Source organism: Quercus lobata, chromosome 5, assembly GCF_001633185.2.
Source record: "Quercus lobata isolate SW786 chromosome 5, ValleyOak3.0 Primary Assembly, whole genome shotgun sequence".
NCBI lineage: Eukaryota > Viridiplantae > Streptophyta > Magnoliopsida > Fagales > Fagaceae > Quercus > Quercus lobata.
In genome coordinates, this window is record NC_044908.1 from 74,755,594 (window position 1) to 74,768,251 (window position 12,658).

At 34.2% G+C, this 12,658-nt stretch overlaps 1 protein-coding gene across 1 annotated transcript; it reads right to left on the minus strand.

Moving 5' to 3' along the window:
* Positions 1-2,802: 2,802 nt before the first annotated feature.
* On the minus strand, positions 2,803-7,425 carry LOC115992524 (G-type lectin S-receptor-like serine/threonine-protein kinase At1g11330). The gene is made up of 7 exons (XM_031116730.1): positions 6,130-7,425; positions 4,830-4,937; positions 4,544-4,737; positions 4,040-4,250; positions 3,549-3,786; positions 3,308-3,458; positions 2,803-3,196 (listed from the first exon to the last, which is right to left on the minus strand). Exons 1-7 carry the CDS (start codon positions 7,412-7,414, stop codon positions 2,888-2,890), a joined length of 2,496 nt encoding a protein of 831 aa, XP_030972590.1. The 5' UTR covers positions 7,415-7,425; the 3' UTR covers positions 2,803-2,887.
* Positions 7,426-12,658: the final 5,233 nt, after the last annotated feature.

A 12,658-nucleotide genomic window follows, 5' to 3' on the forward strand; every position in this document is an offset into this window, starting at 1 on the left:
AAAAAAAGTTATGGCCACGTAGGTTGGGTTGTCTCTTGCCACGTTATGGCCTAATGGTTCTGGGTAGGAGAGTCAGGACTAGCATGACTGCAACACACTCTAAGCCAGCTTGTGCACAAGCTAGAACCCCTTTGCTAGGACCTTGGACACGTGCCCACGACGGAGGAAACTGTTACAAAAATGTTATGGTAGACAGGTGTAATATAACAATAATAAGAAGAATATGCTTACTGTCAGCCAGAAAACAAAAAAGCTAAATTATGATTTTAGTAAAGGAGGAAATAATGCAGCAATATAAATGCTGCAAAAATGAGTTAACAACAACGATAAAAAGAAAAGGAAATAATATTAATGCTTGATCAATAAAAAGAAGAATGGTTAGTCTGTCGTGCTTGATTTCTTAACGGAGTGAAGTCCAAGAAGGGAACCACTCTTCAATGTAGGCAATCTCATTAGGACGTCCTACCATAGAAATTGCCCACTTTGAGAAAGAGCCTAAATGGCTTTTCCTCAAATTCCTTAATTCTCACTAGAGAGTAGGCTTTTTAGAGGGAGAGAAGGGCACAACCTATTGGTACATGCCCACTATCACACTCTTGCTCACTCTCTGTTTTTTTCTTTCTGATTTCTTTTTCCTCTCTAAGTTTCCTGTTTTTTCCTCTTCTATTTCACTCCTTTTCTTACTTGTTTTGCTTTTGTTTTATCTCTCATGTTTTTCTTTCTCTTTCTCCTATTCTCCTTCGTTCTGCCTCCACTGTGCACAGGTAAGGCCCCTTTTTATACTAGCTGCCATGATGAGTTTTTACTATTTTACCCCTTAACTGCTTTTTTTCTTGGTATAAGTGTCCTTCCCAAACCACCCACTGGTTTTTCGGTTGTCCAGCCATCACCACTTACTTGTGATGGCCATGCCACGTCCCATTCTTAGACAAAAGAGTTTTGTTTTTGTTTTCTTGCTCACTGTGACATTCCCATCCGGATAAAGGTGGGCATTCTTTCTTACTATCCCCTATGGCATGCACTTAGTGATTCTAACTCATCTTTCTCTCTTTTTGGTGGTATGTCATCCCAGCAAGACATTTCCCCTAAAAGAGCTTGAGCGGGAACCCCAGAATAGGCTTTCCCCTTCTCCCTACAACCAGACCATACCCTTTCTTACCTCTGACTCATGGCCCACCACTCTTGCATTGGCTAGGTATAAGTGGGTGGTGCCTGAGCCTTATGAGTGTTCCACTTCCATGCATGTCCATGGCTTGCCTGCTGTTCATGCGTTTGCCATGACCTAGGGGCTTGTCTGCACATTCTGCTACTCATTCTTGACTTCTTGTGGTGTGGATGAGTCACTGGGCTTTCATTCTTTATATCTTACTTCTTTCCTAGGCTGGGTCTTGCTTGGGCATGGGCTTTTCCTTCTTCAATCCAACCCTTATCCTCTTTGTGGGTTGGTTGACACTCTTACCATGCCACCACGTTGTTTTTGCCATGTTATTATTTGACTTATGCTTGTTAGGCCTCTTTTGGGTTTGCTGTACACTTTCCTTCTGCTCGACCCATCTATATTTAATATATATTTAAAATTTTTTAAAAATATTATATAATTTTTTATTTACTTTTTTGCCCTTTTTCCTAAATAAAACTCTAACCCTAAGTTCTCCTTATATAGTTTATGAAGGGATTTAAGAATATAATTGTCTATTTAATCCATGTAATCCTAAATTTTATTGAAGATTTGCCACAAGTGAAGCCTAAAAAGCTCTAAACAACTCAAATGGTAGAGCCTCGAGTTGAGCTTCTATAACTATATATAGTAGTATTAGGTAGATTAGACATTAGATTAAATTTGATTTTAATTTTTTTGAAAGATTTGAAAAAGATTTCGAATAATTAAGATATATTGTGAAATTCAAATTTACTTTTATAAATCTTAATTATTTATCTATTTATTCATTGTGAATGGATAGATTGGCTTGGTTTGATGTGATGTATGAAGAGGCCAGACCATGTGTGCCATGTTTCATCATTGGAGAAATCTCCAGATGTTGCAACCATGGCTGCAACCTGCTAGTTTCTTTGATCATGTCACTGTCTCTTCACATTCGTGGTCCATGAGATGATAACAGATGATGAGAAGGTGACTTGGTCTAAAACAATTTTTTTCAAGCGGACCTTGGTCTGTAAGGATCAACAATATCAACATTTTGTTGATTAGTTGGTGTGGACTCACGTTTGGGACATCGATCTAAACGTTCTTTGAATTGATGAGAACCATTGCAACCACAATTGGATTTGAAATATTTTTTTTGAATAAGGTGGTTTTCATGCTCTCAGATGGGATATCGAAAAACTCTTGGTGTTACATTTAAAAACTGAATGGAAGCCCAACAATGATATTGAAAGAGAGAGATGTTTCTCGAGCTTGAATGGAGCGTACTGTTGCTTCATAGGTTGGTTCAAAACCATCTGGAATGAGGTGGATAGGATACTCTTCATCGTAGGTGTTCCTGCTATTGCAAGGTTGACAACAATGGAGTTCATTTTTACAACAAATTATGATAGAGAGATTTCCTCTCTTGGTTGTCCAATGTTGATGCTTGAATTGTAAGACTGAAAGAAAGAGATTGATATGCATAGCATTTCTCCATCGATACCCACCATGAATATTATTTGTATAAAATGAACTTCCACTTAAATTATATATATACGACATACAAAATTCCTTAAGGTTCTCTTATGGAAAAAAAAAAAAAAATTGATGTATATTATTTGTACCAATGGAATGAAATAGTCATTTAGCTTCATTAATATTGACAAAAGTTTTAAGTTTCTTGTGAAAGTGTTCAAAATGAATATATAACTACAACATGATTATGTCAACAACACATGTTATTTATCGGCCTTGAACCATTGTAATAGTAACATTGTTATCAGAGCATTTGCTTTGTCTTTGTTGAGAGGACTTGGTATCTAAGGCAATCTGTCTTTCAATAAATGCTGGCTGCTTTGGATGAGGTAGATCAACAATCTCACTTTTAAGCATGGAAATAACAACAGACACAATTGGCCTATCCTTGGCAAATTCTTGCACACACAACAGGCCAACATGTATGCATCTTAAAATCTCCATTTCAAAGCATGGTTCAGATATGATTGGGTCTATCAAGGCTACAATGTTGCCTGCATTCCACAATTTCCATGCCTAGAAACATGAAAAAATTATTGAAATTCTTAGCATCAATACTGAAACTTATAAGAAAAAAGCATTGGAGGTATAAAGAAAAAATATGGCAATGAGATAAAGATGACTTACAAATCCAAGAAGATTCATGGACTCCTCATCATGATAAAAACTAGAGTTTCTTCTTCCACTTAGTATCTCTAGTAACAACACCCCAAAGCTGAAGACATCTGATTTCTCTGAAAATCGTCCTTCCATTGCATATTCAGGAGACATATAGCCACTAAATTTCAACAAAAAATCACATTCAAATCTTGTCATCATATATTAGCACTAGTATCTAATTAAATTGACCAAAACCAAAGGTACTTACTAAGTTCCAACGACCCTATTGGTATTGGCCTGGTCTTCATTACTTCCAAAAATCTTGGCCATTCCAAAATCTGATATTTTTGGATTTAGCTCCTTATCCAATAAGATGTTACCTGCCTTTAAATCCCTATGAATAATCCTTAATCTAGAATCCCGACGAAGGTAGAGTAGACCTCGACCAATTCCTTCAATAATGTTGAACCGTTTTCTCCAATCTAATAGTTTTTCTTTATGTGGAGCTATCAAGTTTAAGCAAAAAGATATAAGAGAAAGAAACTCACAAGGTAAGTGAACATATAGTTTGCATTTTGCAAATGATGTTCACGTGGTGAAGTCATAAGATAATTAGAAAGTCGGTTTCAAGTGAAGTACCATGAGAAAGAATATTGTTCCATAGTCTACAAAATCATATTACATTGATTGTGTTTCTGGCAAAAAATTTAACAGTGTATTGTATTTCTAATATAAGAAAGGGTATCGAAATTAACTAACCGAATAGGAATGCATCCAAACTTTTGTTTGACATGTATTCATAGACCAATATTTTTTCCTCTCCTTCAACACAGCAACCAAGGAGCCGAACAAGATTCCGATGTTGAAGTTTGGAAATTACCACCACCTCATTCATAAATTCTTGTAACCCTTGTCCAGAGGCTTTAGAAAGTCTTTTTACTGCTACCTCTTGTCCATCTGACAATGTTCCCTATAAACAAACATTAGATGGTTAATTAGATATTCAAATTATTAGATAAGAAACCTTTAGTAGAACACGTTGTAGCATTTTAATATTATATAATTAAAATGAATAAATATAATAACATAAATGTAAAACTATGAGAGTTAATACGTAAGATGGGAAGTTAGACAGTTAGTAAAATGTTTATTCCTACATTAAAAATGAGGGAGCCTCCTTTATAGTTTTTAAATGTAGAAATTAATGAGCTAAAATGTATTAGAGCAGATATGGGGTCAAATACATGAGGAAGGATCCATTACCCTGTATACGGGACCAAATCCACCTTGCCCAAGCTTGTTAGATAAATGGAAGTTGTTTGTTGCCTTAGCCAGCTTCTCAACATCGAATAGCGGTAGCTCCTGGACTTTGACTTGGGCCAGGTTGTCACTGTTAAAATTTTGTTGTGCTTCCCCTTTGTTGAAAAATAAGATCTCCATCGCTTTCTTTTTCCTTGCTATTGTTCACCACAGTAGTGAGTAATGTAATATATACAGCAGCATTTCCAAGTCCACTGAGCTAATTTAATTTAAGGGTGAATATAATTACCTTTTTCTTTTGCCATCCACCTCCATAGTAAAAAAGTGCATATGGAAATGAAAATTGCTCCTATGATCACACTGATTGTGACAACTTTTTTCCCGTCTCCCACTTTATCTGTAAATCAGAAGGGTAAAAAAAGTATATATAACACTTATTCAAACAAAACATATTGCAAAACGGTGTTAAATAAATAGTCTTTTAACAGCAATTTCCTTATTAATCCCATGCTACTACTACAAAGGTTAAACCCTTTTGTAGTGGTACTTTGATTATGTAATATATTATAAGTCTGTTTAAAAAACTTTTTATACTACTTTAGTGTTTCTGTGTTCAAATAAGTACTACTGTTTTCTATAAAAAAAATGAGATATTTATCCCATATTAGTTATGTGTGTTAGAATTTCAATTCTTTTAACCTTAGGCTACTATTACAAAGGTTAAACCCTTTTGTAGTACTGATACTTATCTCCAAAAAATAAAAATAAAAAGATATTTATCCCATTAGAGTTTCAGTTCTTATAACCTCAGAATACTACTACAAAGGTTGGGTCCTTTTGTAGTAGTGCTCTGGTTATGTAATAAATTATAAGTCTATTTAAAAAATTCTATATACTACATTCGTGTAAAAATTTCCTTATCATAAGGAGCTGGAACCACATAAATCATTACCTATATAATTTTTTATTTCATTTTTCCATTTCTATATTATATAAATTCACTGTTATTGGCTGCACATAACAAATAATTATCAAGACTTCAGCTAATTATCAATTCTCAATACAAACAAAAATAGATTACTAAAAAGTTATTTTCCTTTCCATTTTTTGTTCACATAAATTTTATGCTACAAGGATTTCATTAGCTTGTGAGCAGTGGCAGCTCAACCATTAGGCCAATTAAATGGGCTAAAGCCCCAAATGCAAATGCAAATAATAATAATAATAATAAGACCGCTCACCTGGCAATTTTTTTTAAAAAAAAAAATTAAGGTCATTCTATTGGTCAATAGAATGCAATTTCTATCTCTCTTATGGTTCAAAAAATTTATTCAATGAAAATTATTTTTTCTTCAAATATTGTGCACACTGTTAATGTGTTTTAATCTATTTATAGAAGTTTAAGTGTGTAGAAATTTTCAATCTCCCAAATAAATAATGGAGAAGTGGAAGCTGAACAAAATCCCTTCTTAATTTCTCAATCAAATTTAAAATATGAATTAACGTCAGGAAGAGACTCTGCTCTCCTTTCATCTTTATTTAATTTTGAAAACTTAAAATCTAAGACAGTGATAACAAAACTAACTCACCAAGTTCTGAATAGGCAACACGAATGTACAGATCAACTCCGCCCCTAGAAAATTTCTGTATGTCAATTAAGCTTCTAGTCCATGACATGCAACCAGTGCCACTATCATATGCATAAGCTGTACAAGAACAATTCTCTAAACACTGTTGTCTGCAATAGTCTCCATGAGCAGGTGGGGAATCTGCAAAGTCTGGCACCTTCATCGTCTTCAGTTTCAAAAACCCATCCATTTTGACGGCTTCAATGCTACTGTTCACCACCGTACACTGTGACGACGGTGTCCTCCTTACACATCCACTAGTCCAATTTCCTCTATTCCATTCTTTTGTGTTCTTTGGCTTAAACCCAGGTAAACAGCTGCAAATTGGTGAACTTTGTGAATTACAGCTTCCAAATGCCCCACACATACCATAAACATCACACTTACTCTTCACAGCATTCCACAAGATCCCCCAATCGTCCTTCTCACAATCCCAATATCTTGCCTGTATATCTCCTTCTGTAGTTATGACACAATGAAACAAAGAATCGTTCATATAAGAAAAACTAAAAGAATATGTTCCGTCTTGATCCTCTGTGAGACTAAATCCGTCATGATATATAGAATACATTTCTGGCAATCCAATAAAGCTCCGAGAGTTCCATGGGCCACTACGCCAAAATGGGCGACCGTCTTTCCAAATGAATATTTGAACAAGACTTCGAGTTTGAGGTTGAATACCAGAGGAGAAGCTTCCAATGGATGGATCAGAAGGGCCTTTCCATGGTGAAAATTGCACTTTCTCACCTGTTCTTACATTAGTACTAAATTTCATCCTTTGCAAGAGTGTATCAGAAGGATGTTGGAAACTCTGCCATACGATTCTCCCTGTAGTGCCTTCTCGCAAGACTAGGTTCCCTGAATCTAAAAGCTGGGCACTTGAATTGACAACAGAGTTTGTAACATTTGATGACCAAAGAATCTCCTTTTGTCCATCTAATATGACAAGTTTTCCGTCAGATATAGTAAGAACCCCAGAAGAATCCTTGAGGGGTTTCTCCCTGTTAGCTACCCATTGGACAGGTAGAACAGACTTTTTATTATACCATATTCCGAGGTAGCGGTTGGTAGAATTTTTAGGGCTGAAGAATCCCAGTTTGAAAGCACTCCCATTAGAGATTATGTAGTCAGAGTCTTTCATGGGTTGAAGAGATGTAATGGTATCTGTGGCAGAGCCAGAATCTAAACAAAAGCAACATAGCAAAACTAGAAGAACTGACATGCTTGTTTTTCGAACAAGTCCCATAACTTGTTCAATGCATCTGGCATGTGTGGTTTTATGAGGATACGAATACCCCAATCATCTATTTAAACCAATATAGATGGCTAACCGACCATGGTGGGTGGGGGGACCTTTAATAGGACCCAATGAAAAAGGCCACGCTAAAGATTTTGACTCCACGAGACAACAAAATTGGACAAACGAACGGGTTTCCTTATGTTGATTTTGGATGACAGGAGCAGTCATTGCTTCTATTCCCCAGTTCCCAGTTCCCACATATATCTTACAAAGATTCTGGTTTGTGAGAATCACGATTGTGAATGCGAGGAGCAGTTATTGCTTTATTTGCCTCTTTCCCATACATTTCTTTGAAATCTCTCGCCAGGACCTTTATTGACTGAAAGGCACTTGATATTGACTAACACGTGAAACATTTGCATCCCATGATAAATCACATATGGAGAGTCTGTTTCAGAATCTCTCTCTCTCTCTCTCTCTCTCTCTCTCTCTTTCTAAAATCCGGGATTACATATATATCCTGATTTTGTATTGAAGTCATAATAGCTGTAAATTCTAATTAATTCAGTTTGTAAAGTTTCTTGTCATTGAGTGTAACTAAACTAAGAATATTAAGATAGATAAGTAAAAATACACTAAAAAAAATAGGATTCAAAATGAAGAAATCCACTTAAAGATAAGTAAAGCCCCACACTTGAGATGGTTTAGTTATGTTCAAAGGAGAGCGATTAATGCACCAATAAAAAAGAATGAGTTGATCCAAGTTGATGGCATAAAAAAATTGTTGCTATGGTCCTTTCCTACTTGCACTGCAGTTTTCTTTGTGTGGCAACTGTTTTTATACATACATGACTGTTCTTGTTGAGGGCAAAGATTTATACGTACATAATTGGAGACAGCATCCTGGGTTTAAATTCTAGGAGATGCACATAGTTTGAAAGTACTCCCATTAGAGATTATGTAGTCAAAGTCTTTGATGGGTTAAGAGATGTAACGGTGTCTGTGGCAGAGCCAGAATCTAAACAAAAGCAACATAGCAAAACTAGAAGAACTGACATGCTTGTATTTCGAACTAGTCCCATAACTTTGTTCATTGCTTCCGGCTTGTTTGGTTTTGTGGGAATATGGATACCCCAATCATCTATTCAAACCATTATAGATGGCTAAGGTGGGCCCTTTAATAGGACCCAATGATAAAAGGAAGGCTAAAGATTTTGACACTATGGGTGGAACTAGTATTTATTGTTTAGGCCAAATTTATTTGGTTCTAATATAATAATCAAGAATCAATATAAACTATCACGCACATGCATGAACGTATTATATATACATATATAAATATTGGTGTGTAATCTAATGTATATGTACGAGTACAATTAAAAAACAATCACAATTATATGATTCAAATTATATATAGTATTAACTTACATTTTTTTTAAACCATATATTTTTAAAATATGTAATAGTTTCTTATTATATATATTAGTTTATAACCCCATGCATATGCATGGATATACTTAAAAGATATACATTAAGATATATATTATTATTCTTACATATATAATTTAAATATTATTGATATTCATTTTTATATTTATTTGTTTAACTCTTTAAAAAGTCTTGTAAGAATATTATTAGATAGAAAATATAAATTGTCCATTTTTTTATGTTCACTAATTATAGACTCTTTAGTTTTTGTACTAAATAACTTACTTGGATGGATATTTATAATGTGGTCCCACATTTGACTCCAAAATTAAGAAATAAAAATCTCTTTAAAGATAAATAATTTATGACACATAGTGCAAAATTGGTTCAATTGTAGAATCTAATTGGATTTTCTTTAAGCTTTACCTACTAGTGTGTATATATATATATATATATATATATACTTGACACAAAAATTACAAATTTAAATGGATACGTGGCGAAAAATTGTACTTCAATTGAAATCTAATTTATAATCTTTGGATTTGGACTCTTCTATTTTTACACTCAATAATTTACTTGACACAAAATTAAAAATTAAATGGGCCATGTGATGCAAAATTGAGAATCTAATTAAAATCTAACTAGATTTTTTTTTGAGTTTTGATTATGAATATATATATTTATATATTGATACTAGACTAGGTCACACTTTGTGAATATATTATATATAAAATTAACAAATTTTACATATGTATATTCTCAAGATAATTTTTTAGGAGAACTTATCAATTTTTAAATTTCAATAAGTATATAAAAGATGTCTAATTTGATATTTACTGTGTAATTTGATATTAAACATGTAAAAAAAAAAAAAAAAACCGAATTTGAAAAAACAAAAACTATCTTCTTTTTATAACTACTAGACTGACTGAAAAATTCAATTAGGTTTTAAGAATATCATTTAACTAAGACAAATATTTAGAGAAAATATTTATTTTTTAGCTAAATATATAAAGTTTTTAATACTTATGCATAATATAAAATAAATAAAAATTTTAATTTGAGCCCAATAGCACTGCCCCTGCTACACGACAAAAAAGTTGGACACATGAACGTGTTTCCTAACGTTGATTTTGGATGACAGGAGAAGTCTTTGCATTTTTTCCCCAGATCCCACATATATCGTACAATGATACTGTTTTGTCGGAATCACGACTTTGATGGTAAGGAGCAGTTATTGCTTTATTTGCCTCTCTTTTCCCATACATTTCTTTGAAATCTCTCGCAAGCGCCGAAAACTTGGACATTCTATTCACTGAAAGGACCTTGATATTGATTAAAACGTGAAACATTTGCATCCCATAATGAGGGCGTTTGGGCTTCCGCGTTTTCTCCGGTTCACGTTTTTTTTTTTTTTTTTTTTTTTTGCCCGTATTTGTTGACTTTGGGAGACAAATTTTACTGTTATGAACAATGAATGTACTGTTTATGCACTGTGCTGACACTGTTTACATGTTAAAAAATATTAAAAATGGGTCCCATGGTACTATTTACACATTTAAAAATTATTTTGTTACAGTGTTTTCAGTTTTCAGTTTTCAGTTTCAGCAACAATAAGCTCAATCCAAACGGACCCAATAAATCACATATTGAGATTTGTTGCTGAACTACGCCAAGATGAAAGTTTGATAGCTCGGTCAGAGCACTCACGTTACGGTTGCTAAAATGATTAAATAGCCATTTTAGAAACCAAAACACAAAAAACACACTACAATAAAGAAGGTAAAGCTATAAATTTCTAAATGATTGATATAGTGGACTGCTATCTTTAGAGCATTCCTATCAAACCTTCTAAAAAAGTAGCATTTGTTATCTCAAAAACCAACTTTATAACATATAATACATCAGTTTACAATATTCTTTATATCAAAACTTTTATTTTTTTAACACTTCATTTATATATTCTTTCTTTATTATTTTTTTATTATTCCTCTCTCTCTCTCTCAATCCAATTATTCTCAGCACCGTCGGCTACCAAATCCACCCAGCCATACCACAACAACCACATACACCCCCATCGTCACCACCAACCAGATCCACTGCAACTACAAACAATAGCAGAGAAAAAAAAGCTCAAAAACCTCTACATTGTCGGGGAGGGACCAGGTGGGGGCCTAAGGGGGCCCAGGACCAAAAAAAAAAAAATTTAGTTAGTAAATTTTCCCAAAAAAAAAAAAAAAATAAAAAACAATAAGAAGACTTGGGCCCCCCTCCAAAAATCCTGAACCATCCCACTGAGTTGGCCAGCCCATGTAAAGGTAAAAAATAAAAATAAATAAAAAGAGTAAACCCACTAACCTAGTAGTCCAAAACAAACAAAAAAATGAATTGAAAAAGAAGAAGAGAAAGCCAGAGGCGAGTGAGACAAAGAGTGAGAGGTGAGACAAACTTAGAGAGTAGAGAGTACAATAGAGAGAAACTAAGAGAGTGAGAGGCAAGAGAGACCCATCTTGCCCCCGTCACCACGCAAGAGAGACCTATCTCGCTGCCCACGTTGCCATCATGTGAGACCCATCTCGCGAACCTGTCCCAATCCCTATCAACTGTCGCTTGTCGCAGACCTAAACGACCACTCACCAACACCACCACGCCGACGCAAGACCCATCTTCCCACTGGTTGCTCGATTTGCCCAGCCCAGCTTCATTGCTCTAGCCTTCACAGTTCACAAGTATTTAATCTATCCTTCAAAACCTAATATAATTTTTAATTGTTTGTGAATCTCAGAATCTAACAATTTGTGCTTGTGGACTTGTGGTATTTGTGTTTTTACTAATAGTGATGAATTGATGTTGGAGATTGTGAATTGAATTTGTGCCTATGGTGTTTTTTTTTTTTTTTGGGGGGGGGGGGGGCTTTTTGGCTTTGTGACTTTGTCAAATTGTGTTTATGACTCTCTCTCTTATATTATATAAATAATATATTTGATTGTTTGTTGACTGGTAGTTGGGTAATAATAGGGACAAGTGAAGTGATAGAAAAAAAAATGGTAAAGTTAGGAAATTTTTTTGTTGGTAGTGCATAATAAATTCATAGTGTTGATAGTGGGACTGGGTGAGGGTCAGAATAAGAAGACAAGACAAAGACAAAGAGATAAATAAAAGTAGAGATACAACGACCAAAGACAAAAGAAAAAAACAAATCATATAATATAGTAAATTGTCACATAAACTTAAGAAAATAACAGTGATTCACTTGCGCCTATTGTTAACTTAGAATGCTAAATTAGATAAATTTATAAATTGAAAAGAAGTGAAAAATACTAAATTTATATATTGAAAAGGATATAGATTTGACATTTAGTTTGGATTCAATCATAGATGATTTTGAAGATTTAAAAGAGCGTCGAGTTCCCTTTTCATAGATGATTGTATTAAGAAGCAATAGTGTTTCGTGTTTTTTGTTTTTGTTGGTAGTTGATTGTATCTTAATATATTAAGAAACAATGATTTTTGTGTATTTATCTTGGTTGATAGTTTTTTAATACTATATGGATGCGTATTTGAAAAAAAATAATTCGCTTAACTCCGGCCCCTTCTAGCTTGAAATCCTGGGTCCGTCCCTGTTGTTGTAACTGCACACCACTACTGAAACCCAGCCAAAATCAAATCAAAACCACCACCATGGCCAAAACCCAGCCAAAATCAAATCACAACAAAGACCTAAAAGCCCACCAATCAAATCACAAAATCACGAACCACATCCACCGAAATCAGTCAATCTCTACACACAAATTCTCAATTCATCTAGGATAAAAGAAA